The following is a 26,582-nucleotide window of genomic DNA, read 5'->3' as shown; positions in this document are numbered from 1 at the left end:
CCGGTATGTTTCTCATGAACATCAAACCCCACAATGTTCAAGTGGGTTTGATATTCAAAAAAAGATTTTAAAAAATGAGCTGTACCTTCCCTCCTTGCTGTGGCTGTACAGAATCCCCAGTACTACATTGTGCCGACATTAAAGAAGGCTAGGTTAGAGCTGGACACTCAGACACAGGGCCAGATTCTCAGCTGATGTATATCAGTATAATTCCATTGACTTCAATGAAGCTACACCGATTTACATCCAGTTCAGATCAAGTCCAGAATCTTTTATTCTGCAGGAAAAATTTGTATTCATATTAAACCCAGTCTTCTGAGGTGCTGAACAGTTTTGTGAGGTGCTCAGCACCCTCAGCTCCCATTAAAGTCAAGAGGAATTGGGAGTGCTCAGCATCTCACTCCTGATAGGTGGACTGACCCTGAATAAAAATGCCAGCAGGGTATGTAACATCCAATGAAGTGACCTGTAGCTCACGAAAGCTTATGCTCAAATAAATTCATTAGTCTCTAAGGTGCCACAATTACCCCTTTTCTTTTTGCGGATACAGACTGACACGGCTGCTACTCTGAAACAGGATACTTTCTGTTGGTCCAACAAAGAACGTTGGCACAGGTCCCTGTGATGGCGCAACAACTCACCCCTGCAGCGCCTCCTGCTGGCCATATGGGAATTAGCTCTTTCCAGCACAGAGCATCCTCTGCAGGCCCATGTCCCTCCCAGACCCCAGTGCCCTTTTTACCCAGGGTGCTGCCCCCTGGAAGTACCCCCTCAGTCTCTATGGGTCTCCCTTCTCTGGGGAACGCCCAACCCTCTAATCCCCACCTTGCCTCAGTCTGGGCTACTGCCAGTCATCATCAAGCCCCTGCACCCTGGGGCAGACTGCAGTGTAAGAGCCAGTCAGCACAGGCGAGGGAGTTTGGGTCTGCTGCCTTTCCCAGCAACCTAGTATCTCTATGGGCCTTGGACCAAGTCCAACAGCCTGGGGAATTGCCAGCCTAGGGCTTCCCTGCTCCTCTGGCCTTTCTCCAGCCTTGCCTCATTCTCAGTACCTTTTCTGCAGGCAACCAGACCCTACTCCCTTCAAGACTAGAGAGAAAGACCTTGTCCTTCTGGCCCACTGCCCTCTTATAAGGGCCAGCTGGGCCCTGATTACCCGGGCTACAGCTGTGGCTGCTTTCCCCATCAGCCCAGCTGTTGTTAATCCCTTTCATAGATTCATAGATATCAAGGTCAGAAGGGACCATTATGATCATCTAGTTTGACCTCATACACAATGCAGGCCACAGAATCTCACTCACTCACTCACTCACTCCTGCAAAAAACCTCTCACCTCTTTTAGAAGGACTGATTGCAAAGGAGATATCTGGGATGACTCTTCTTGCTAATCTAGGTGACATTATTGTTTTGCCTCCTGATTTATAGGAAACACAGAATTCCCTGGACCATGCACGGTGGGAGCACATGCTGCTTCAGGTACAGGATGGCTTTCAGATGTATTGTCACAGTCCTCCCTCCCCCCTCCAAATGTATCAGCTGGGGAAAAATTAACGATAAATTATTCATTATAAACAGAGCTGGTCAAACCATTTCATTTGCAACTTTTGTTCAATGAAAAATGGCCTTTTTATTTTCATGGGACATTTTTAAAATTTTTCAGGGTTTTTTTTTTTTAAACACAAAACCAAAACAAAACAACCCCAACCCAAATAGAAAATGTTTAGTTTTTTGAAACTGAAGTTGATTTTTTTTTCAGTTGCTTTGCTGTTTATCTCCTCTTCCCACCCCCCACTTTTTCAATCACAAAGTGGAAGAGGGGAAAAAAAGCACGGGGATGAGGGATAAAGGGAAGGAAAAAGAAAACAAAGAATTGAATAATGGTCATTTTTGATTTTGAAAAGCAAAATATTTTTGTTTTTTTACTTTTCATTTGTGTGTTGAAAAATCAAGAAAACAAAAAAATCCCACTTGTTTTGTGAAATGGACTTACTATTGTTCAACCAGCTCTAGTTATAAATCCCTCTGTATTACCACTGGGAACAACACAAAACTTAACCAGAAAACCAGCATGCTAATGGTGCTAATGCATCACTGGGGGACATCTAAAGAATATTTTTTTTTCTATTTGCCACTCAAAAGAAAATTTGCTCTGAGAAACCCAAAAAGGAAGAGACAAGACAAGGTTTGGTGACAGGCTTCTCCATGAGATACATTCTGGTCAGAAAGAGCTCTTTACAGCCTCATGTAAATTCAGACAAGGAACATTTTTATGGCGAGTGCTGAAAATGAAAGGAAAGGACCTAGTGACAAAGAAGCCCCAGAAGGTTGGAGTTCCATTTGGGGTTGGATTACACTCTAGAATTTCCCATTCCAGATCCAGCCTCATTTGAAATTCTTTGGGCTAAAAAATCAAATAAGATTAGGCTCTCTTGTGAGGTTTCTGATATTTCCTGGCTGCTGTTCAAAATTTGAGCTGAAACAGCAAAGTGCTGAAACGGTTACTAACCTCTGGCTGACTTCATTGCGAGTTGAGGGTGTGTCCCCAGGTCCACTGGGTGCCCACTGGCAGAGGCCACAGGAGTGCATAAGGTTCCCAGGATTCCCTGGATCTGATCTCTATATCATCAAAGGGTGTCATGTAAAACCTTTACTGGATGCCTGTGCCACACTGCTCCTCATAATCATTGCGCAGTGACTGGATGGATAATATATAAGGTGTTATGGTTGTCTACTGAAATTGATGCTTTGAAGGTCTGTGAGCTGGGGCTGGTCACCAGAAGTTGATAAAGAAGTTTCTTTCAGGCAGAAGATGCTTAGCTGCCTGAATGGCTGTATGTAGACTGAGTAATTATTCACAGTAGATGCTAATCAATAGAGCAAAATTCTAATCAAGTGATTGCAAAGTCTCCAGAGGAGATTCGATACAAGAAAAACAAACAAACAATAGGAGGTACCCTGTTTACAAGTGGACAATGGATGCTTGGAACTATATCTGGAGGTCCAGAGGTATCCTGCACCTCAGGTATCCTTCACCTATTGGACGAATTGCCAGCTGGCTTGTCTTATGATTGGAGGATCATATTTGGTCTGGGTGTTTCATGCTGGGAGAGAGATTTGGGGGAGCTATCCCTTGTGAGACAGGGGACTGTTTGGTTATTTAAGTTGAAGCTCTAGAAGTGTTAGGATTTTATTTTTATGTAACCATTTGTTTACATTAATTTTTCTTGCTGCTTCTCAAGTCTCTGATCTTTGTGAATTAAACTCTACTTGTTTTCACTATCAACATATCTAAGTGTGTGAAATGGAGTGGTGATGCTGAGGTGAAACTGGTAAGGTGGTGTGTAGCAAACCTCTGAATTCTGTGAGTGTCCAGTGGAATGGGCTGGACGGTTGGGGATGCACAGAGGGCTGGGCGGTTGGAGTGTACCGATGGCTTATCTGTAGAAGGACAGTGGAGCCTGGATGGGGTGAGAAGAGTGTGCTTGTGTTTCCTGTGACTGGCAGCGTTGGGAGCTGACACTTGACAGGCACAGAAAAGGCTTCCTCGTGCTAAGGGCAGGTGGTGGTGAGGTCCCTCACAACCCTGGGTATCCTCGGGAGGTGTCATAAAGGGTCCATAGCACTTCAGAGAAGGTGCCTGGTCCTTCATAGTCCAGGGCCCTTTGTTCAAAGTTGACTAGACCCATCCTCCATCCACTGGCCAATCACTCCTCAATGGTCAGATGTCTTGGCTCCATCTCATTCTCCAATTCACTGTCCCTCTGGGTTTGGGGACCGAGAGAAATCCTCAGGCAAAGGTTCAAGAACAACAGGCAGAGGAGGTCTGGGTTGTCGATATTTATAGTTCTCAAGAGGGAAATAATCTTCCCGTGACACCTGAATATTTGAAAGTTTACAACAGAACAAGGAAACAAAAACCAACTGAACAAACAAAACCCCAAACCCTACAACAGCCCCCAAATTCTTGCAATTAACCGTCGGCTTTAACTCTTGTTTTACACTCAGTTCCTAAGAACATCTCTGGAGATGATAGACGACAGTGCCTGGAGCAGCCAGATGTCCCTTGAGTTGAGCCGGCAGATGGCCGGCTATGCCAGCCCCTCCAGAGAGAAGGTTTGTTCTCTGTTAAGGCTTAGTTTCTAGTTACTTTCCCCTGAAATTCTGATTGGAGGGCTGCATAAGGCTTCTCTCAAGGCTTCATTACTTGATATTCTGCATATAAAATGTGTTTGTACTTGTTCCTTGCTCTCTTGCCCCCCTGCCCTTCCAATATTTGCTTGGACAGGCTGCTTGTCTGTACTGCATTGTTGGTTCTCTGGCTGGGCTAGATGATGGGATGTTTCTGCAGCATGGGTGCTTGGACTTGGCTATCTTGTTCCTTCCTGAGTATTGCTGAGCTGGGTCTGTATTGACAGGCACGTTGGGTTACTGATATCTCAGGGCTGGTCTCTTTCTTTCAGAGCTTCCTGTATAAGGCGCTAGGAACGTCCTTAGCAGCTTGTGAGGACCTGGTCCATGTGAAATCACAGATTCATACACTTTTGACAACAACAGATTATATGGAAGCCTCTGAGAGACAGGTGAGGCCTCTGTCCCTCTCCCCATTTTACCAAGTAATCCCTGAATGCTCCCTGTGGGGCTCAGCTCTGAGTTGGCCTGGGACAGATGCCATTTTGCTTCCTATGCTCTTCATTGCTGTTTCACTCAGCCCCCGCTCCCCATGTGTCTCAGGCCTGATTGGCACCTTACATCACTTCAGGTGAAAGGAATGGACTCGTGGGATCTATCAGACACCTGGTTCGATCCTAACCTGTATTTTTCTTGGGTGACAGGGAGTCATTTCCATCCTCGCACTCTGTGCTGAGAGCCACTTGGACCTCACCTTGAATGCACTTCAGGAGTTTGGGGCTGCAATGAGCAAGGTTAAGATTTCTGGGTTCATCAGCTGTCTGAAGGTAAAGGAGCCAGGGGGTTCTCTCAAACTTCCTCTCCCTCTAAAGCAGGGGCAGAAGCCCCGCTGGAGTGTCTGCTCTGGTCAGCTAGCATTGTCCCCCAATGTACGCGTTCTACGTGATGCCTGCAGTTAAGCAGAGAGGAGCACAATGTGGAGCTGGGGTTCTCTCAAATTATTTTTATTGTCTGATGTCTCATGGCTTGAGCACCCCTCCCATGCACAATGTGTTGGAACTACATCAGTTGCTTGCATGGAAAAGCATTGAAGGTATTTTTAGCTGTTTTTTATTCCAGGTTAGTAGCTGGAAGTGAGGAGGTGTTGCAAGCAACATGTGGCTAACCAACCCGCTATAGGTAAGCCACCAGTGGTCTCCAGATGACAATTAGGGAACCTCTGATTTAGAGCAGTGGTTCTCAACCTTTCCAGATTAGAGTCCCCCTTTCAGCAGTCTGATTTGTCTTGTGTACCTCAAATTTCACCTCACTTAAAAACTACTTGCTTACAAAATCAGGCATAAAATTATAAAAGTGTCATAGCACATTATTCCTGAAAAAAGACTGCTTATTTTCTCATTTTTACCCTAGAATTAGAAAATAAATCAACTGGAATATAAATCTTCTACTTGCATTTCAGTGTACAGTATATAGAGTAGTCTAAAGAAGCCATTGTATGAAATTTGAGTTAGTAACTTTGCAAGTGCTTTCTTTGTAGTCTGCTGTAAAAGTAGGCAAATATCTAGATGAGTTGATCTACCCCCTGGAAGACCTCTGCAGACCCTCAGGGGTACACAAGTACCCCTGGTTGAACACCACTGATCTAGACGATAGAGCAGGAGACTAGGCCTCTGGGCTTCCATTGCTGGCTCTGCCATTTACTCACTGTGCAGCCTTAGGCAAAACATTTAGCGCCTGATCTTGTACCCACCAGTGTCAATAACTAAGCTCCTGTGTACTTCACTGCTGTCGGTTCAGCCTTTTCCGCTCTCTGTGTCAGAGTTACCCAGTGGGAACAATGGAGACGGGGCGGCAAGTTCTAGGGGCTCATGGTGCCCGGGCTCCACCAATATTCAGAGCTTGGGGGGCCTGGCTCTACCAATGTTTGGGGCTGGGTCTCTCCCCCCGGCCCCGCCTGCCGCCCCCGTCCACCTCCCACAGCCCCGCCTGCCTCACCCGAGTATCCCCCGGCCCCCACTTGCTGCCCCTGCTCACTGCCCAGAGCCTGCAGCTCACGCTGACTCTGCTCTGCCGGCTTCGGGTATCAACTGCTGCCGCAAGGTCCTAGTGCCCCCCCCAAGTCCCTCCACTGGCGCCAGGGCAGGCTGCCCCAGCCCTGAGCCCCTCCCACACGCCAAACCCCTCATCCCCAGCCCCACAGCCCTCACCCCTGCACCTCCTCCAATTCCCAAATCCTGTCCCAGAGCCTACACCCTCACCCCCTCCTGCATACCCTGCCCCAGCCCAGAGCCTGTCCCCAAACTCCCTCCCACAACCTGCACCCCAGCCCTCTGCCCTCCCTCCCAGAGCCTGCACCCAAGCTCCCTCCTGTACCCCCACCCCCTGTCCCAGCCCAGAACCTGCACCCCAGGCCCCCTGCCCCACCCAAACTCCCTCCCAGAGCCTGCACCATGCACCCCTCCTGCACCCTAATACCCAGTCCAGGGCCTGCACCCCAGACCTCCTCCCCATACCCAAACTCCCTCCCAGAGCCTTAGGCAGGTGGGGGACAGAGTTGGGGTGGGTGGTGGGTTTTGGGCATCATCAAAATTTCTACAAACTTGCCACCCTGGCATGGAGATACTAATATCTCCCTACCTCACACAGTGATTATATTGCTTTAATACTTTTTGCAAGTGGTTTGAGATCTTTGGCTGAAAAGAGCTTTGCAAGTGCAAGCTGCTCTTGCTGCTGTGAGCAATTCCTCGGTCAGCAGCAGATCAGAATTGCAAGGCCAAATGAATCAGAAGAACTTGTCTCTAGTAACGTTTCCGATTGTCTAGGACTACCACCATGGGACAAGAGGCAAGACTCGTAGCACCCTGATGCTGACATACAGCAACGTGGCTGTCCATGCTCCAAAAGACCAGCTTCTCTCCCGAGTAGAGGCAGACATCACAGGGTACGTCCTTCACCATTACAAAACCAGTTGTTAGGTAAGAGCTTTTGTGTGACAACTGTGAGGGGCATTACCCTGAAGTGATAGCATTGCCTCTGAGTTTATAGAGAGAGGGCTTGTATTTTCTAAAACTCTCCTTTGAGCAATAATTTGTCACATAACTCAAATTTAAAACTGTAATGGATGGAGCGTGAGCTGTCACATGTTGTATCATTTTTGTTGCTCTTCTTTGTGTTTTCTCTAGTTTTTCTATATTCTTCTGAAATTCTGTCGACCCACAGCTGCACAGTAATTCAGATGCAGTCACACTCAGGCTATTCAGAATAACCCTCTAACTCCCCTAATATGTATAAAGAAAAGGAGTACTTGTGGGACCTTAGAGACTAACATATTTATTAGAGCATAAGCTTTCGTGAGCTACAGCTCACTTCCATCGGATGTATTTGGTGGAAAAAATGAAGTGAGCTGTAGGCCACGAAAGCTTATGCTCTAATAAGTTTGTTAGTCTCTAAGGTGCCACAAGTACTCCTTTTCTTTTTGCGAATACAGACTAACACGGCTGCTACTCTGAAACCTAATATGTATTTGTATCTAGCTCTATCTTTTGCTACCCAAGAGAGAATGGTGCTAACTTGTATTTAGTTTATTTGCTGTCACTCTGTTTCTTGGACTCACTTCTTCCCTTACCTCTTCTCTGTCATCTTGTTTGTCTGTGTGCTCGTTATTTCTGTTCCCTAGGTGTCTGACTGCTAGTACTGACTCTCCTCTCAGTGCACCCTCGCCACGTCACTTTGCCATTCAATTCTGCCCTGTCTAACTGAGACTCTCATTTAGCCATTGTCAAAAACATTGATCACAGTTGAACCAAACGGATATCTTCACAAATGCAAATATTCCGTAGGATGGCCCCTGATCTTGACCTCTGCAAAATAAGCCCCTCTGGATACATTTCCTGCCTTTTGGAAGATTTAACAATAGTGATTTCTCTCTGCTCCATATTCACCAGCCAGGCCATTTTGAGGATATGTGTTATGTGGGACTATAGACATTGCTAATAGCTGTTTTGCATTTTGTTTTTCAGGTGCTGGGCATCACAATTACGAACAAGGTAAATTCTAAATAATCTGCCCTCAGCTCTTGCCTTTTCTATACACAAGTTGCTTGTTTAAATTGCACAGAGCTTGATTTCCTTGCTACATCAAGCAGGAGTCCTGGCTGCTCTGGTGTAAGTGGACCTAGATTTCTTTCATGAACCTGGGTTTTCTCTTCTGAGGTGGGTGCAGAGCCAGGGTCCTCTGCCTTCTGGGGTCTGTGGACACCTCTCTTCTCTCCTGAGGCTAGATTTAGTTCCTGATCTTTATCTTCTGGACTCTGGTTCTTCTCTCCGTTTCTCATCCACATCCTCTTGTTTCTCCTTCTGGATTATGTAGGACATGTACCTAAAATTAACCCTCATCCAAAATGTCACGGAGATTAGCTGTGCCATTTTGGAGACCAGAGACTCCCAGAAGTTCGAATTCTCTTACAAACTGGAGCTCCTTGGCTACATGCTGGTGAGTGATTAGGAGCTTTGAGGACTGAAGTACAAAGGAGTTTGTTTTAATGTAGTAAGACTGGTTTTCCAGGTAGATGTTTTATCCATTGGCTGTGACTGTACCACTGCAGTCTCGTGAGCTACCTACCCGGCACCCAGAATGCTGCTGGCTCCACTCTGAGCTTGGCAGGGATGCCGACCTATTGTGGGCTGTAAGTGGAAGGAATGGCTTGTGTCTGGGAAGTTATCTTTCTGTCCTCTGTCTAGCCTGCAGATGGCCCTACGGTACATTTCTGTGGCAGAGAGCCTGCTGAGCATGGTGTCTGTTTATTACAGGTCTGGCATATGGCCCTGTTTCAGGGTGTGAGAGGAAGGCCTCACTGCCTTTCAAATCCATTTCCCGTTTTTTATGTCCCTATTCATGCATTTCAGGACTTCATTAAAAAGGAATCACAGGATTCCCTGGCATCTCCAGTTCGCTACAAGGCAATTCTTGCCATTGGACATCTGAGGTAGACTATTTTCTGCCATATTTCCTGGCACTGTGTAGTCTTCTTCTTTGTTAATTCATGAATGTCAGGTTTGGAGCCAACCTGCAGGGTTTGGCTCACATGCTGCTCACCAGCAGAACTTTAGTTCTTGAGGGTTTGAATATGTCCATTTGGAGGTTTGTGCTTGAAAGACACAAGCTCGGAGGTTGTCGGGCATGCAGTACAATAGAGGAGATTTCAGATGGGGAGAGAGGTGTCTGGCTAGCTGGCAAGGGGAAGGAAGCTTGTGGGTTTCTCAAAAAAGGGGACTTGAAGCTTTAGCTTTACTTCTAGATGAGCCAATACTGAATAGAGGTGCAAAGAGGTGCTCAGCTGCAAAGTGAAGTGTTGTTTGCATTTGGGGTTCTAGACTGGGACAATCTCTAATCATTTGACCCATTTCTTTCACTTGGAGGTGGTACTAAGTCTAATGCATGACTTTTCTCTCTATCTTTCTTTCTTCTGCCAGCAAACTCAAACCATCTTTGACCTTGGAGGAAAACCGTGAGCTTCTTGTTCAGTGTTTCAAAAGTTTATTTTTCCTCCCTCCCTTAGAGAAGATGAAAGAGGAAGGCGAGACAGCAAAGGATGCTCTGCCTATACAGGTAGCTGACAACAATTCTCATCTGGCAGCATCCACTGTATTTCTGTCCAGCAGGCAATGGGTGATGGCAGACGAACATGGACTCCCTGGCAAGGTTATAGTTAGCTTTCCCCAGCCTCCTCCTCTTCCCCCCACAAATTATCTGTGCTGAGCCTCACTCCTTCTCTTCTGGTTTCAGTCACTGTACGTAGAGTCCTTGGAAGTCCTGGGGAAGCTAATGAAGACTTTGCTGGAGGAAGAACCAACCGCACACTGCTTCTGGGAAATGTTTCAAGTGAGTAGACCATTGAACCATGGTGGAGATTGTTTGTTTGTTTGTTTCTTGTGTTATAGCAGGGAAGAGTCAGAGATTTAGGGGATCAAGCTTCAGTTGTGGAGGAATTTTCCACAATGGAGTGAATTTTAGGGAAAAAGTACCAAATTCTTCCTGGGATAAGCGGGCATGTGCCCCATTGAAATCCACAGAAGCTATGCCATTTTATGCGAGGGCTGGATTGGGACCAAGTTCTTACAATGTAGTTGACACAACTTGGACTGGCAAGAAAATCACCACTGCAGTAGCCAAATCCAAGAGAACCAGTTGAAACTGATCAGTTCTTCTAAGAGGAATTCATTAATATTGAGTTACGCCCTGTGTATGGAAACTCATTCAGAGGAGACTTCCTGTTCCTCAGACATGAACAGAATATCTTGAAGAGCTGAAGGGTGGGGAGTTTGATGCACCTTCAGTATAAAAATGAAGTTCTAAAAGGAGTTGGGCTGGGGAGACTTACCTGCTCTTCTTCAAATTAAAAAAAAGAAATGCTCCTCTGTCATTTTGCCACTCAACGTGGGAGAAGTTGCCCAGGAAACAGAACACAGCAGCAGACATCAAACAGCATGCAATGAGGTAGACAGCTCCTATCAGACAGTCTACAGTAGATATCACCTACACGGGCCCAGATTCATCTCTCATTTAACTCCTTTAGCTTCAATCCAGAGGTGGATCTGGTCCCTGGGACTTGTATATCTAAGGGGCTCTTCCATTAGACATGTAATTCCTTTTCTACATGGCGGTCAGATGCTTTGGAGAGGCATTTTAGTGACAATTAAACCTGTTTAAGAGGAATTTTTGGGAGGGATTTTCTGGTACTAACTCAGTCCATTTCCCTGCTCTACCAACAGCTCCTAGAGACATGGCTCAGTTCAGGGAAGGGGTGGGAGAGAGAAAGGGCCTTGCAGGCCACTATCCAGCTGCTGACTGCCTATCAAGAGACAGTTAATAGCCTTCCTCTTCCTTGAGCTGACTTCCCTCCTTATATCCGATCTGACACTCAACGCATGAAAAACTCTTCCAGGGCAGCAGCTGGGATCTCAAGGTGACTAAGATCCCTCTGCTTCCATAAGAGAGAAGTTTACACAACAATGCTGTGACCACACTCTGGGCAGCCTGCAAGAAGTAGAGGGCAGACAATCCCCCAAACTAATGGCTTATTCTAGAATTAGATTCACCAAGTCAACAGCAAAAGAGCTTCCATCCTAGTTAACAAAACACCAAACACAGTCCCCTTTTGGCATTCCAGACCTTGGCTCCCATCTAAACAGCCCAGTCTAATATAAAGAAAAGGAGTACTTGTGGCACCTTAGAGACGAACAAATTTATTAGAGCATAAGCTTTTGTGAGCTACAGCTCACTTCATCGGATGCATTTGGTGGAAAAAACAGAGGAGAGATTTATATACACACACACAGAGAACATGAAACAATGGGTTTATCATACACACTGTAAGGAGAGTGATCACTTAAGATAAGCCATCACCAGCAGCAGGGGGGGGAAGGAGGAAAACCTTTCATGGTGACAAGCAGGTAGGCTAATTCCAGCAGTTAACAAGAATATCAGAGGAACAGTGGGGGATGGGTGGGAGGGAGAAATACCATGGGGAAATAGTTTTACTTTGTGTAATGACTCATCCATTCCCAGTCTCTATTCAAGCCTAAGTTAATTGTATCCAGTTTGCAAATTAATTCCAATTCAGCAGTCTCTCGTTGGAGTCTGTTTTTGAAGCTTTTTTGTTGAAGGATAGCCACTCTTAGGTCTGTGATCGAGTGACCAGAGAGATTGAAGTGTTCTCCAACTGGTTTTTGAATGTTATAATTCTTGACGTCTGATTTGTGTCCATTCATTCTTTTACGTAGAGACTGTCCAGTTTGGCCAATGTACATGGCAGAGGGGCATTGCTGGCACATGATGGCATATATCACATTGGTAGATGCGCAGGTGAACGAACCTCTGATAGTGTGGCTGATGTGATTAGGCCCTATGATGGTATCCCCTGAATAGATATGTGGACAGAGTTGGCAACGGGCTTTGTTGCAAGGATAGGTTCCTGGGTTAGTGGTTCTGTTGTGTGGTGTATGGTTGCTGGTGAGTATTTGCTTCAGATTGGGGGGCTGTCTGTAAGCAAGGACTGGTCTGTCTCCCAAGATCTGAGAGAGCGATGGCTCGTCCTTCAGGATAGGTTGTAGATCCTTGATGATGCGTTGGAGAGGTTTTAGTTGGGGGCTGAAGGTGATGGCTAGTGGCGTTCTGTTGTTTTCTTTGTTGGGCCTGTCCTGTAGTAGGTGACTTCTGGGTACTCTTCTGGCTCTGTCAATCTGTTTCTTCACTTCAGCAGGTGGGTATTGTAGTTGTAGGAATGCATGATAGAGATCTTGTAGGTGTTTGTCTCTGTCTGAGGGGTTGGAGCAAATGCGGTTATATCGTAGCGCTTGGCTGTAGACAATGGATCGAGTGGTATGATCTGGATGAAAGCTAGAGGCATGTAGGTAGGAATAGCGGTCAGTAGGTTTCCGATATAGGGTGGTGTTTATGTGACCATCGCTTATTAGCACCGTAGTGTCCAGGAAGTGGATCTCTTGTGTGGACTGGTCCAGGCTATAGCTCACGAAAGCTTATGCTTTTTATGGATCTTGGGTAGCAGATAGAATACCCCAGGTCGGGGCTCCAGGGGTGTGTCTGTGCGGATTTGTTCTTGTGCTTTTTCAGGGAGTTTCTTGAGCAAATGCTGTAGTTTCTTTTGGTAACTCTCAGTGGGATCAGAGGGTAATGGTTTGTAGAAAGTGGTGTTGGAGAGCTGCCTAGTAGCCTCTTGTTCATACTCCGACCTATTCATGATGACGACAGCACCTCCTTTGTCAGCCTTTTTGATTATGATGTCAGAGTTGTTTCTGAGGCTGTGGATGGCACTGTGTTCTGCATGGCTGAGGTTATGGGGTAAGCGATGTTGCTTTTCCACAATTTCAGCTCGTGCACGTCGGCGGAAGCAGTCTATGTAGAAATCCAGGCTGCTGTTTCGACCTTCAGGAGGAGTCCACCCAGAATCCTTCTTTTTCACACCCCTGGAGCCCCGACCTGGGGTATTCTATCTGCTACCCAAGATCCATAAACCTGGAAATCCTGGACGCCCCATCATCTCAGGCATTGGCACCCTGACAGCAGGATTGTCTGGCTATGTAGACTCCCTCCTCAGGCCCTTCGTTACCAGCACTCCCAGCTATCTTCGAGACACCACCGATTTCCTGAGGAAACTACAGTCCATTGGTGATCTTCCTAAAAACACCATCCTAGCCACTATGGATGTAGAAGCCCTCTACACCAACATTCCACACAAAGACGGACTACAAGCCGTCAGGAACAGTATCCCTGATACTGTCACGGCTAACCTGGTGGCAGAACTTTGTGACTTTGTCCTGACCCATAACTATTTCACATTTGGTGACAATGTATACCTTCAAATCAGCGGCACTGCGATGGGTACCAGCATGGCCCACAGTATGCCAACATTTTTATGGCTGACTTAGAACAACGCTTCCTCAGCTCTCGTCCCCTAATGCCCCTACTCTACTTGCGCTACATTGATGACATCTTCATCATCTGGACCCATGGAAAAGAAGCTCTTGAGGAATTCCACCATGATTTCAACAATTTCCATCCCACCATCAACCTCAGCCTGGACCAGTCCACACAAGAGATCCACTTCCTGGACACTACGGTGCTAATAAGCGATGGTCACATAAACACCACCCTATATCGGAAACCTACTGACCGCTATTCCTACCTACATGCCTCTAGCTTTCATCCAGATCATACCACTCGATCCATTGTCTACAGCCAAGCGCTACGATATAACCGCATTTGCTCCAACCCCTCAGACAGAGACAAACACCTACAAGATCTCTATCATGCATTCCTACAACTACAATACCCACCTGCTGAAGTGAAGAAACAGATTGACAGAGCCAGAAGAGTACCCAGAAGTCACCTACTACAGGACAGGCCCAACAAAGAAAACAACAGAACGCCACTAGCCATCACCTTCAGCCCCCAACTAAAACCTCTCCAACGCATCATCCAGGATCTACAACCTATCCTGAAGGACGAGCCATCGCTCTCTCAGATCTTGGGAGACAGACCAGTCCTTGCTTACAGACAGCCCCCCAATCTGAAGCAAATACTCACCAGCAACCATACACCACACAACAGAACCACTAACCCAGGAACCTATCCTTGCAACAAAGCCCGTTGCCAACTCTGTCCACATATCTATTCAGGGGATACCATCATAGGGCCTAATCACATCAGCCACACTATCAGAGGTTCGTTCACCTGCGCATCTACCAATGTGATATATGCCATCATGTGCCAGCAATGCCCCTCTGCCATGTACATTGGCCAAACTGGACAGTCTCTACGTAAAAGAATGAATGGACACAAATCAGACGTCAAGAATTATAACATTCAAAAACCAGTTGGAGAACACTTCAATCTCTCTGGTCACTCGATCACAGACCTAAGAGTGGCTATACTTCAACAAAAAAGCTTCAAAAACAGACTCCAACGAGAGACTGCTGAATTGGAATTAATTTGCAAACTGGATACAATTTACTTAGGCTTGAATAGAGACTGGGAATGGATGAGTCATTACACAAAGTAAAACTATTTCCCCATGGTACTTCTCCCTCCCACCCCACCCCCCTCTGTTCCTCTGATATTCTTGTTAACTGCTGGAATTAGCCTACCTGCTTGTCACCATGAAAGGTTTTCCTCCTTTCCCCCCCCTGCTGTGGGTGATGGCTTATCTTAAGTGATCACTCTCCTTACAGTGTGTATGATAAACCCATTGTTTCATGTTCTCTGTGTGTGTGTATATAAATCTCTCCTCTGTTTTTTCCACCAAATGCATTCGATGAAGTGAGCTGTAGCTCACGAAAGCTTATGCTCTAATAAATTTGTTAGTCTCTAAGGTGCCACAAGTACTCCTTTTCTTTTTGCGAATACAGACTAACACGGCTGCTACTGTGAAACCAGTCTAATATAGTGAGGGGTTACTGAACACCTGATTCACCATATGTGAGGTTCACCGATCATAGAGGACCAAATGCTTATCCCCAGGTCAATGTGAATCTCAGGTCTTTCCCAAATAGCATGCTGTCAGCCAATCCTTAATAACTAAATCTAAGATTTCTTCTTTAAAGAAAGAGAGTTACAAATGGTTAAAAGATCAATATCCATACAAATGACTTTCAGTGTTCATAGTTCAGGATCACAACAGTGATGGAATAAACTGCTGGCTTGTACAAGTCTCTCTGGAATCATCCCAACAGATTAGAATCCAAAGGCAGCTTAGATGTAAAGTGTTAGTTTTTCCATGCATTTTCCAGGTTCTTCCAAATGATGATTTGGAAGGTCTCGGTCCTATGGTTACACTTTCCCTGTTCAAAGTTTAAGCAGATTAGAGATGACAGGATGAGTCCTGAGCCTTCTCTTTTCTAGCAATATATTCTAGCAGGTTGACAAGCCTACCTCACGGAAATTGTCAGAGCAAGACCTTCCCCCAAGAAAGACTGGGCAATGCAGATCGCCTCTTGTACTTTGCTTTGAAGCTAATCTTCTATTTCCTGTGCATACACAGTAAACTAGTTACACTCATTCACGTAAGGTGATTAGCCATTCTTCCATTATAACAGAGTTAAGCTGAAGACAATGTAGAAATTATTAGTTTCCTGCAGTATCTTACATCTTTGATTTTAAGATTAACGGAACACCTTGCATACATAATTAAGACCTGAAAGGGAATTAGCATCTACAAGCTAATTTGGTTACACTGTGAAACTTCTAACCAGATATAGGTAAACACAGACAAATACACTTAGCATCTACTGTTCATTTTTGAATGCGTAGGTGATTGCTAGTCTAATCCATCTCTTTGAAATTCACATGCAAGTGAACTGTCTTGATACAGTAGAAGTGCTCTTGTTAAATTATTATGGGTCATACACAGGTTGCCTGGTCTGCCAGTGTCACAAATGCATTCTTGGTTCTTATGCTCGCAGGATGCTAAAGGTGAATTTCTATTTAATCAGCTAAGAACGTAAAACATAAGAATGGCTAACCTGCCTCCCACAAAAGAATGGTTCATCTAGCCCAGTATCCTGTCTTCTGACTGTATTGTGTGAAGAAATGTTTCCTTTGGTTTGTTTTAAACCTTTTGCCTATTAATTTCATTGGGTGACCCCTTGTTCTTGTTTTATGTGAAGGGCTAAATAACACTTCCTTACTGACTTTCTCTACACCAGTCATGACTTTATAGACCTCTCTCATATTCCCTCTTAGTCGTCTCTTTTCCAAGCAGAAAAGTCCCTCATTTTAATCTCTCCTTGTACGAGAAGTTGTCTCATATGCTTAATAACTTTTGTTGCTCTTCTCTGTATTTCTTCCAATTCTAACACATCTTTTTTGAAATGACATGATCAAAACTGCACGCAGTATTCAAGGTGTGGGGGTACTGTAGATTTATATAGTGGCATAATGATATTTACTGTCTTATTATCGATCCCTTTCCTAATGGTTCCTCAATTGTTAGCTTTTTTGACTGCATGTTAAGCAAATGCTTTCAGAGAACTGTACACAATGACTCTGAGGTCTCTTTCATGAGTGATAACAGCTAATTTAGACCCCATTTGTTTCCCATGTGCATTACCCAATACAGGAATCAGAGGCACAGTGTTATTAGATGTGCCTGTTACTTTGGAGAAGGCTCATTGATTGGGGGGGGGTGTTCTGTAATTCTGTTAATGTGCTGCTTATGTCACTTGTGTGTTCATATGGAGCTCTCCTTCTTTCTGCAAGTCCTCATCCAATGGAGCTACCCTGCAGGACCTAGGTTCCCCAGGGCTGGGTTCTTCCAGCCCTAGAAATACGTGCGCGCACACACACTCTCACTCTCACTCGCGTGCACGTGTGCGCGCACACACGCACACACACACACACACACACACACACACACACACACACACACACACACACACACACACACACACACACACACAGAGCAAGTCTGAGCAGACCAGGTCAATCAGCACTCTCCAGCTGATCCCCTCATATGTCCCTGTACTCAATGGGCTTGGTTAAGCAGCACTTTCAGATGCCTCCTCCCCACTTATGTGTCCCAAGTTTAACACGTCCTTATCACAGTTTCACATTTCAATTGTACTGGCAGTAACCCACTTGATGAGCAAACCCCATAATATTTTTGGGCACTACAGGGATCTTTAGCTTAGGTAAAAGCAGCATTGCTGCAGAGTAAATGGGGGAAGCTAAAAACACCAAAGAGTAAAATAGAGAGAGAGAGAGAGAGAGAGAGAGAGAGAGACGCAACCAACTGAACCATAAAAGTTATTTATTGAATAATAGTGATAACTACACAAGGAGGGCTAAACAAACATAACACTTACATTTTAAAGGTTAATATATGAGGCAGAAAAGAAAACAAACAGAAAACCCTGACCAGTTCAAGCCTCATGGGGGGCGGGGGATTTCACCCACTCCATGAGGCTTGAACTGGTTGGGGTTCCCAGGTGATGGTGGTAGCTCAGGCTCCTGAGCGCTGGAGACAGGCAGAGCCCCCAGCACGATCAGTTGGGAGATGGAATCCCAGTGGAACTGATGCAGAGTTTGGGTCTATACATCAGACCTTGGACATAGATAGGGGGTTTTGTAGAGAAAATACAATGGTTCCAGGGAGAACACTAGATTTATTTACGGGTAAACTGATGACTCAAGGGTTTTCTGTAGGCTAGACAATAGGAGTTGATCACTCTTGGCTATGGGTGGTGGTTTCTTCCAGGGAGCTCACAATGCAACTAGACTGCTTCAGTATTTGGGGATATTAATTAAAGATTTATTACTAGAATTGGTCTAATTGCTGAGCTGGGTATGTACAGGGGTAGGTTCATTATCGTCTGGAGCAGGGATTCCCATGATGCAGTGCGTCCCTGCTTTTCTGGTCCCAGAGTTCAGTGTGGTTCTCTGTTTCTCATTCTTTATGCTAATCCCTATCCCATCTTTCATGCAGATGAGGGTAGGGGAGTTGTCTCTGTTCTTCATTCTGTATGCAAATGGAGACGTCTTAATCTTGTCACCCTTGTCAGGAGGGGTCTAGGTGTGTCTCCCAACGCCCTTCATTGTTCTCTGCAAGCCTTTTCTCTGGTTTTGGTTCAAACAGAGACTGGTGGGGGTGGGGGGTGTCCCTCATGAGTCAGACAGGCTAGATACTGAGCCCTGGTTCCCCAAAAACACAGAGCTGACTGATGTCAACAATAAGGATGGCAAGTGAAGTCTAGTCCAACTGGAGAACATTCATTCTTCATTCTTTTTTCTTTAGACTAAGGAAACTTTTGATCAGTTTGGATCTCTGATTGGACTAATAGCACCATATAGCTGTGATTCGCTGGCCATGTCCTGTCAGTGGGTGGTTGACTGTATCAGCTGCCTTCTCTGTATACAAGGTGAGGAGACCATTAGCAGCTATAAGGAATTCTTCACCTTCTTTCACCGTTGTAATGTCAATTTTTCTGCCTATTTCTTTCTGTCCTGTCTGTTGGTGCTTAGATAACAGAATGGTGGGCATCTTGTAAATATCTCATTAGAAGAGAAGATTCTGATGTGTAAAGAGCCTAGCACACTTTTGGGAGCTGTACAAATAATAAATAAGTGCTCAATTCCTTAGGGCTTGTCTCCACAGGGACACTAAGGAAAGTTAATCCAAATTAACTAAAGGTGTACATTTAAAGGGCATGAGTTAAATGGCATTAAACACGTGTGTGGATGCTCGGATTCTGAGCCTTATTATGGGCCTTATTAATTGTAGTGAATTCCACGAATTAAACTAACCTGAATGAAGGCCACTTTAATTCTAAATAAGTGTGTCCCCATAGGTGTTTAATGAAGTTTAACTAATGCATTTTGAAAGTGAATGTGGATTAGCTTTCTTGAATATCTCTATGGAGACAAGCCCTTGGTACTAAACATTTTCATTTTCTTTATCCTGCCACTGGCTGTATTGGAGGGGTTTCCTGGAATCATTCTGTAAACAAAAAGTTCTTCCAGCAGCCCTCGGTCATGAGCATTCAAAGCTATTGGAGTAAGTAGAGGCCATTTTTCCCCTTTGTGAGAGAGTAGGATATTCTCTTCACCTAATGGTTAGATGTTAAGGGATAGAGCTTGGATATCATTTAAGGCCATTTCCAATTAGGGTGACCAGACAGCAAATATGAAACCTTGGGACGGGGGTGGGGGGTAATAGGAGTCTATATACGAAAAAGACCCCAAAATGGGGACTGTCCCTATAAAATGGGGACATCTGGTCACCCTATTTCCAATTATTCTTAATCAGTCCTAAAAATCAGTGTTGGTGAGTCAGAAACAGAGTAAGGGACTCCAATCTTTGAATGTACAACATAGTAATCCCAGCATTGTTTAGAAGTGACTGATGAGCCTGGGTTTCCTGCCGAAGGTTTTTGTCCATCCCCGTCTCTTTTACAATGAGAATTTGGTGGAGGGATTCACCTCTAAATTGGAACCTCTGATCTACCTGCATGAGTTGTACTTGAATAGGAGATTAGATTTAAATAGTGAGAGCAGAGAGGCTAGTGAAACCAGACACACAGAAAACTGCTCCAAGCTGAATACAGTGCTCATTCAATCCTGGGATCATTCACAATAACATACCACTACTGTTAACTTTCAGACATTTTAGGGTGTAATCCTGACTCTATTCCAGTGAACAGGAGTTTTGCCATTGACTTCAATGGGGCCAAGATTTTACACTATGCTGATGACAACATAGCACATGGATCCTCCTGTATGAAGATCCATGCAGTAGGGTTTCAGTTTCCGTAATTGTTACAGTACTTTTTCTCCTTTTTCTCCACTCTAGGCCAGTCCATAAACCTGGGCTCAGCGGAGGAGGAGCTGAGATGTTTCCGTGAAGCACTAACAGCTCCAGATCCCAAGGCTCTGTTTCAGGCATCTTCCAAAATGGCCAGGGTAACTGGCTCAAAAAGCTTGTGCGGATGTGCTAGTGACCAGGCACCATTCATTTGACATTTACTCTTTCATGATGCCTTTCCATACTCGGAGCGAGCTGTGGGAGCGGGGCACTCATTGCTAGTAACCAGCAAGATGCTTTTCAAAGATGTGTGCTCTGAATGCCATGTAAAAACCAGATTCCACACAATGTTGCATGGCCATGAAAATGCGCACGCAGATGCGCACACATGTACCTATCCAGCAGGGCTCACTCTTGCTTTTTCATTGATCCAGAGCTGCGAAGCAAAAAAAATAATGAAATAAAAGAGCTGCCATGCCACCCTAAGATTGGCCGGAACGCTGCCCCTTGCAATCTGCTGCCCCAAGTACAAGCTCCCTCGGCTGGTGCCTGGAGCCGGCCCTGACATCCAGCCATCCAGGAGAAAAAACTGTGTTAGTGGAACATCAAGATGAGAAACCACCCAGGATTCATTCTGTCACCTTGTGGGTTTGCCTTAGCCTAGATTTGTGTGCATGCCTCTCTTTACTTACTTTTATATGTTGTAAAAAGATGCAGTGTATATAAGAGAATACAAACTGGAAACTTACCTCCTGCATATCCAGTACAATGTTGTGCTAATTGTGCAACAGAGTCTTTGCCTCTAACCTGATATCATTAGTGTAGAATACAAAAATCTAATCTATAGACTAGAGAGAATTTTAATCACAAGTGGCTAGCTAGACAAGAGACTAATTCACAATTTGCTGATGCATGTATCTTTTTTTTTTTCCATTTTTAAAAGTGCTGGAGCCAAACATCATTGCGGTCTCTCCTGTTTTTGATTTGTTCCCAGGTTGTTAGTGAGTACTTTCCCTCGGAACAGGCCACAGACTTTATTGAGGCCACATTGGATGGTCTGCTGTCTGCTAGCTCCACCTGTGCCACAGCAGCTGGACTATGGATGAAGATCATCCTGAAGGAGTGTGGAGATGCCATGCTGGACAAGGTAAAACTGGAAACTGCCTAAACTCTAGGCTTTTCAATCTTTGCCCTCATGTAAGGAACAAAAATCTTGCTGTTTCTCCTCCTCAGATATAGAGTCGATTCCATCTCTGTTCCTACCCTAAGATAAAAGAAAAAGAGTATTTGTGGCACCTTAGAGCTTTGTTAGTCTCTAAGGTGCCACAAATACTCCTTTTCTTTTTGCGAATACAGACTAACATGGCTGCTACTCTGTACCCTAAGATAGGCAATGGCAAAATCAATAGCAGTAGACCGAGATAATCCAAAGGAAAAGGAAGATGGTTGGTTGGTTATTTATTGGTCTAGCTTGTTGCCACAGTATTCAGCCAAGAAAGGCTTGAGAAAATAGACTCTGAGGAAAATACAAGAAGGCGGAATGACCAGCACTTGGAGGCCTCCAGTTATTAGGAGGCCTACGGCTAAGGGCTACCTGGATTAAAAAGAGCACTGGGCGATTGCCACCCTCTTGCCAGGTTTCCGAGCCTGGGCTCCAGCTCGAGCAGGAACAGCTCCACTTTTAGCCCGATCGTGCAAGCCCCACAGGCCCAGGTTGACCTGAGCTCTGAAACTCACTGCTGTGGGATTTTTTTGCTGTGTAGACGTACCCTTTATGAAGAGAAGGCAGGAGGGAGAAAACTCTAGTGTCTTTGGGATCCACTATTGATATGCCTTATTCTGGAGCCCAGTGCGTTAGGGCTAGATGAAAGGAGCACTCCACAAATCTTCTAATAAGGCTGGTGAAAGGCCTCTGGGCAGGGAACCCTCACAGCAGAACTGCCATGTGTGCACAGTGTTCTGAAGCTGTGAAGGGCTAGGGATGAGTATGAGAGGTAGTCACCTGTTCATAGTCCCAGGCATTTGCACACTGTCTTTAAAGCACTTACATATTTTGTGCTTGTGGTTGTTTATGAGCTCTGCATTCTTCAAGGCAAATGGTCAGATTTGGCTGCCAAATCTGGGCAAGCAAAGCTGCCTTTTGTGCATGTGAATGGTTTATGTAATGCATAGCTGGGCACCACTACATTAAATTTCCTGGTATGTCTATGTGTGTGTCAGTGTTAATTTTTACAGCCGTGTGTGGGCAATTTGTGTGGGTTCAAGTTACGCAGACGTATTTGAACATTTGTTTCTTGAAGTGAGGCATTTCTAAAAAAGCAGCAAATGGCTAAATAAAGGTTTTGATTCTGTAAACTGAATGGAGAGAAAGAAAAAGGGACATTTCTTTCTGGTTTTGTTCCTTTCAGGTGCCAGATATCCTGGCTATACTATATCGCCACATGCCTACTATCCAGGAGGGCAGCTTGAGACAGTTCCTGGTGGAGGCAGTGTCCATTCTAGCTCACCATCACCGAGAGGCAGTGATCTCCAGCCTCCTCAGCAAACGTCTGCCGATGGACAGGTGTATATACTGCTACCTATTACATTCATCTTGGTAAAACACAGATCCCACAGCTTTACTAGGAGATGTAGGGCTTCTTTAAGCAGCAGACAGTTTGGGATAATTCCTAATGGTTAATAACCGGGGTCTTTCTGCAGGAAGGTCCAAGAACATGTTAAGGTGGGGTGCGGAGAGAAATTTAAGTTTCATTCTGTTTCCATTCATTAATAGGTCTTTAGGATGTCAAAGCAGCTATCTTTACTGGTATAACTGGAGTGTATTGTTGGAAACATCTACCTCTCTAGACACCTGAATTGACCTCACTCTGGAAATGAGCAGTGGCTGTTGGTTTCCTGGTAGCATGACAGCTTCAAGTGCAAATCCCTGGCTGATTACAAAGACTAGGGCCAATATTATCATCAGACCTCTGCTTGGTATCAGTGAAGGTGTGGCTGTTAGAGTAGAGTTGCCATCCTTGGTACTTAAAAGTGGACTGGAAGCAGATCCATCATTTCATTTAAAGATCCCTAACTGAGTTATCAGTGCTGGAATCTAAGACCATAAGAATGGCCATGCTGGGTCAGACAAAAGGCCATCTAGCCCAGTAGTCTGTCTTGCGACCGTGACCAGTGCCACATGCCCCAGAGGAAATGAACAGAACAGGTCATTGTCAAGTGATTCATCCCCTGTTGCCCAGTCCTAGCTTCTGGCAAACAGAGGGTAGGGACACCATTTGTGAAGGGGACATAGGATGGCCATGAATATTCGTTCTCATAGTTGTATGTCCAGTTAGTAGGAAAATGGCTTTTCTTTCATCCACTTGCCTTCCAAATCCTAGGTCTTTGGGAGCCACATGCTCATGATTCCATATTGACTGGGAAGTGGGGAAAACAGGAACTGAGGCTGGCGCTCTGTGTCCTGTCCTTCTGACGTCTAGTATTAATGGTTAGGCTGCAGGAAGACTAGGTCGCTTAACTTAGTTCTGTAACTGGAAACTCAATATTTAAACACGAGGAGCATTAAAGGAGGACAGGATTCCTAACTCTCTCATCATAGGTAAGGAGAACATTTGGTCTTTACTAAAATATGACGCATTCAGTCTGAGCCACAAAAGTGTCCAGGGCTCACCTGTAACTTCTGTTAAATTGCAGTGACACCACTGAGCTGTGGAGATCTCTGGGGGGGAGACCCCTTGCTTGCCACTCAAGTCCTACAAGTCCTAATAGACAAGATAGACTCCAACAAGAAAAGAAGGCAGCATCACCTCAGAGACTGAAATTGACAGGCATTTGGCAGCTGCTGAACCTCTCTCAGTAAGTTAGATGACAGACACGTCTTTTAGGCTTTCCTGTGCCCTGTGACAATCCTGCTGATGGAAAGCTGGAAGTGTGGTATAATATTGCTGTATGGGCACTTCTCCTCTGATGTACTGTTTCCCTGAGTCCAGCTCTGCTGTCTGTGGAAGAAATATGGCAGTTTTAGATACGTGACTGATTTACTTAATAATATCTGGCCATTAGAAAGTCTTTGGACCAGGTTTCTCACAGTGTTTTGCAAATCTTCCTTAGGACTCACAACATGCCTTGGTAGGTCATACCCATTTGTACAGCTGTGGGAAACTGAGCCACAAGTTAAGCGAGTTGCTCGCTGTCATTCAAGTTACTGGCAGAAGGGAGAGTTTAGTACAGTAGATATCAGAAGGGGAGAGAGGGTGTGAAGGTGTTGGGAAGAGAACTCCTTTTTTACCATGCTCTCCTTTCAGGCAACATGTGCCATCTTTGAGGTGGTGTCAGCACTGCAGTCGAGCAAAGCTGTGCAGGAGCTGCTCCCAGAGTTGTTTCCTGTTCTCCTGTAGCAGGTCAGCCAAACCCAAGGACAAAAGGTGCCTTTGCCAACGAGAAGCAGCCCGAGGCGATTCTGAAAAGGACTACAACTTACTGAGGGCAACCCTTGCCGATAATTAGAAGGAAGGGAGAGAAACAAAGAGAATTCCAATAGAGTTGTGTGATGCTCCCCAGGAGTTCCCAGGGTTACGAGGCACCTTACCATCACATGCCCTTCGAGTGAGGAAGTCTTGTCTGTGCCTGCTGTGGGTCAGTTCCCTGAAACTACTAGGCTCTGGCAAAACAAACGCTGCTATCCAGGCCTCCTCAGACCTCAGTCTCTTTGTACAGGTTAATGATAGGCACACACCAACCCCTGAGTCTTCTGACCATTCCGTATAGTGTCCAGACCTTTATCCATTGAACTCCCACAGAATTATCAGGCCTGCTGTTCCCAATGGAACAGAACACACCAGTTTATTACTTCTACTTTAGACTCTATACTTTAGTATTTATATTCTATACTGCAAAACGCAGAGCACTTAGATATATTTATAGTGAAAACAAGAACAGAGATTATCAAAGAACAGAAACTCCAGTGATCATGAATAAGAATGCAAACTAAAAATGGTTACAAGTAAAATGAAATCATAACATGCTCCTAGAGACTAAACTTAACCAAACAGGTTAACCTCCTGTCTAAAGATGTTTCTTACCCAAAGTTCTCAACCAAGCCTGATCGCAATCCCCTCTTTCATGAAGCAAACTCGCTGTCCATCTACTTCCCAAATGAAAGATGTCCCCCAAATATACTAGAGCAAACTTTTGATATGTACCCCTGTCTACTTCCTGCTACTTTCCTTTCTTTGAAATTCTCACAGTCCTTCTGAACTGAATGTGAACCCTACATGCTTAATTTACATGTAAACAAACAGATGGATAAACATTTCTTGCCTGAAAGAAAACCATTTTGTCACCTTTCCTGGTGACTAGTTCCTAGACACAGATCATAAGAATGGAATTTTCAATGCATATCCATGACTCTTTACACAGCATCTGTACATGCATTTCATAAGAATATTGGTGATGGGCTTTCATTTGAGACTCATGGGGCAATCTTTTAGTGACTAGAATGTACATACCAGAGCCCTTGGCACCCACTCTGTGCTCCTTGCCAGTTAACACTAAGAGATTCCTGAGTCATCAATTGACTTCAGCTCTGGTAGCCTATTAATGTACATTTCCCACCAATCTCACATTATTAGTTTCTCTTCTTGTTGTGTTTCTTTATTCCATGCCAACAAGGCACTCAAATTACAGACTTCATGGTTTTATAATGTCTCTGAATTTTCCTAGGAAACCAGGATCTAAGCTCTGTTCATGGATGGGCAGCAGGTATAAAATAAACATAAAGAAGTACTACTTCACACAACACACGGTCAACCTGTGGAACTCATTAGCAAGGGATGTTGTGAAAGCCAAAAGTATAATTGGGTTAAAAAAAGAATTAGATAAGTTAATGGAGGACAGGTCCATCAGTGGCTATTAGACAAGATGGTCAGGGATGCAACCCCAAGCTCTGGGTGTCCCTAGGCCTCTGACTGCCAGAGATTGGACAACAGGGATTGGATCACTTCATGATTGCCCTGTTCTGTTCATTCCTTCTGAAGAAGCTGGCATTTGTCCCTTAGTTCCTCCAGCCCCTTTATATTTATTTCCTCTTTACCTGGCCCTGCAGGTTTTATTTCCACCCTCCTGGGCCTCCATAGATGCCTTGGTGTCCCTGTTAGAAAGGGATCCCAGTCCATGCCCAGTAGAAGACAGTGGGGCAATCCATCCACTACCCCTACATGGTTCTGCCTAAACTTCCCCTTGATTTCCAGAGTCACCTCTGCCACTGGGCAGAATTTATTGTCCCCATGGACATAATCAGTTTTGATTCTACCTCTGGGAAGTACCCAGTGGGGTTTCACTAACTCCTGCCTGATTAGCAAACAGGATGAAGCTGTGTCCATTAGTCCCTTTAGAGGCTCCTTCCTACCCATACCAATATGGTAGTACTTTCTTTTTTCTTCCCTACCTGGGAGACTTGCCCCAACCACAAAACTGTGCAAACGCACAGTCCATTTTAGGACAGTCTCTTTTTAGATGTCCTTCACATCCATGTCGGAAGCACACCATAGGCCAAGCTCCCACTACAGTTCCTTGAGGCTCCTCCCTCTTCTTGCTGCTGTTCCCAGCTGTAGGCACTCTGGTCCTTCTCAAATCTAGTCCC

At 45.1% G+C, this 26,582-nt stretch overlaps 1 protein-coding gene and 3 long non-coding RNA genes across 4 annotated transcripts; all 4 read left to right on the top strand.

The window, feature by feature from the left end:
- The first annotated feature begins 1,432 nt into the window (after positions 1-1,432).
- Positions 1,433-4,566, top strand: LOC122458378. The gene is made up of 3 exons (XR_006278398.1): positions 1,433-1,476; positions 4,006-4,113; positions 4,461-4,566. It is a non-coding gene; the product is annotated as an uncharacterized LOC122458378 (long non-coding RNA).
- Positions 4,567-8,494: 3,928 nt separating this feature from the next.
- LOC122458377 lies at positions 8,495-9,640 on the top strand. Its single transcript, XR_006278397.1, has 3 exons — positions 8,495-8,619; positions 9,033-9,112; positions 9,600-9,640. It is a non-coding gene; the product is annotated as an uncharacterized LOC122458377 (long non-coding RNA).
- Positions 9,641-9,689: 49 nt separating this feature from the next.
- LOC122458376 lies at positions 9,690-11,000 on the top strand. Its single transcript, XR_006278396.1, has 3 exons — positions 9,690-9,735; positions 9,913-10,008; positions 10,899-11,000. It is a non-coding gene; the product is annotated as an uncharacterized LOC122458376 (long non-coding RNA).
- A 7,508-nt stretch (positions 11,001-18,508) lies between these two features.
- On the top strand, positions 18,509-24,531 carry LOC122458375 (maestro heat-like repeat-containing protein family member 2B). Its single transcript, XM_043506803.1, has 6 exons — positions 18,509-18,560; positions 19,991-20,100; positions 20,937-21,089; positions 22,351-22,505; positions 23,636-23,797; positions 24,247-24,531. Exons 1-6 carry the CDS (start codon positions 18,509-18,511, stop codon positions 24,446-24,448), a joined length of 834 nt encoding a protein of 277 aa, XP_043362738.1. The 3' UTR covers positions 24,449-24,531.
- The last annotated feature ends 2,051 nt before the right edge of the window (positions 24,532-26,582 follow it).

The sequence above is a fragment of the Dermochelys coriacea genome, chromosome 20 (genome assembly GCF_009764565.3).
Source record: "Dermochelys coriacea isolate rDerCor1 chromosome 20, rDerCor1.pri.v4, whole genome shotgun sequence".
NCBI classification, from domain to species: Eukaryota; Metazoa; Chordata; order Testudines; family Dermochelyidae; genus Dermochelys; species Dermochelys coriacea.
The sequence above is the reverse complement of the archived record's forward strand: the minus strand, read 5'-3'. Positions and strand labels throughout refer to the sequence as shown.

What these genes read in the sequence shown, in the direction of transcription:
- LOC122458375 (XM_043506803.1), top strand. Translation starts at nt 18,509, where the DNA reads ATGTCCTGTCAGTGGGTGGTTGACTGTATCAGCTGCCTTCTCTGTATA. An exon ending in CTGCCTTCTCTGTATACAAG is followed by an intron (nt 18,561 to 19,990) that starts GTGAGGAGACCA and finishes TCTCCACTCTAG; the next exon opens with GCCAGTCCATAAACCTGGGC. An exon ending in GAGATGCCATGCTGGACAAG is followed by an intron (nt 21,090 to 22,350) that starts GTAAAACTGGAA and finishes TGTTCCTTTCAG; the next exon opens with GTGCCAGATATCCTGGCTAT.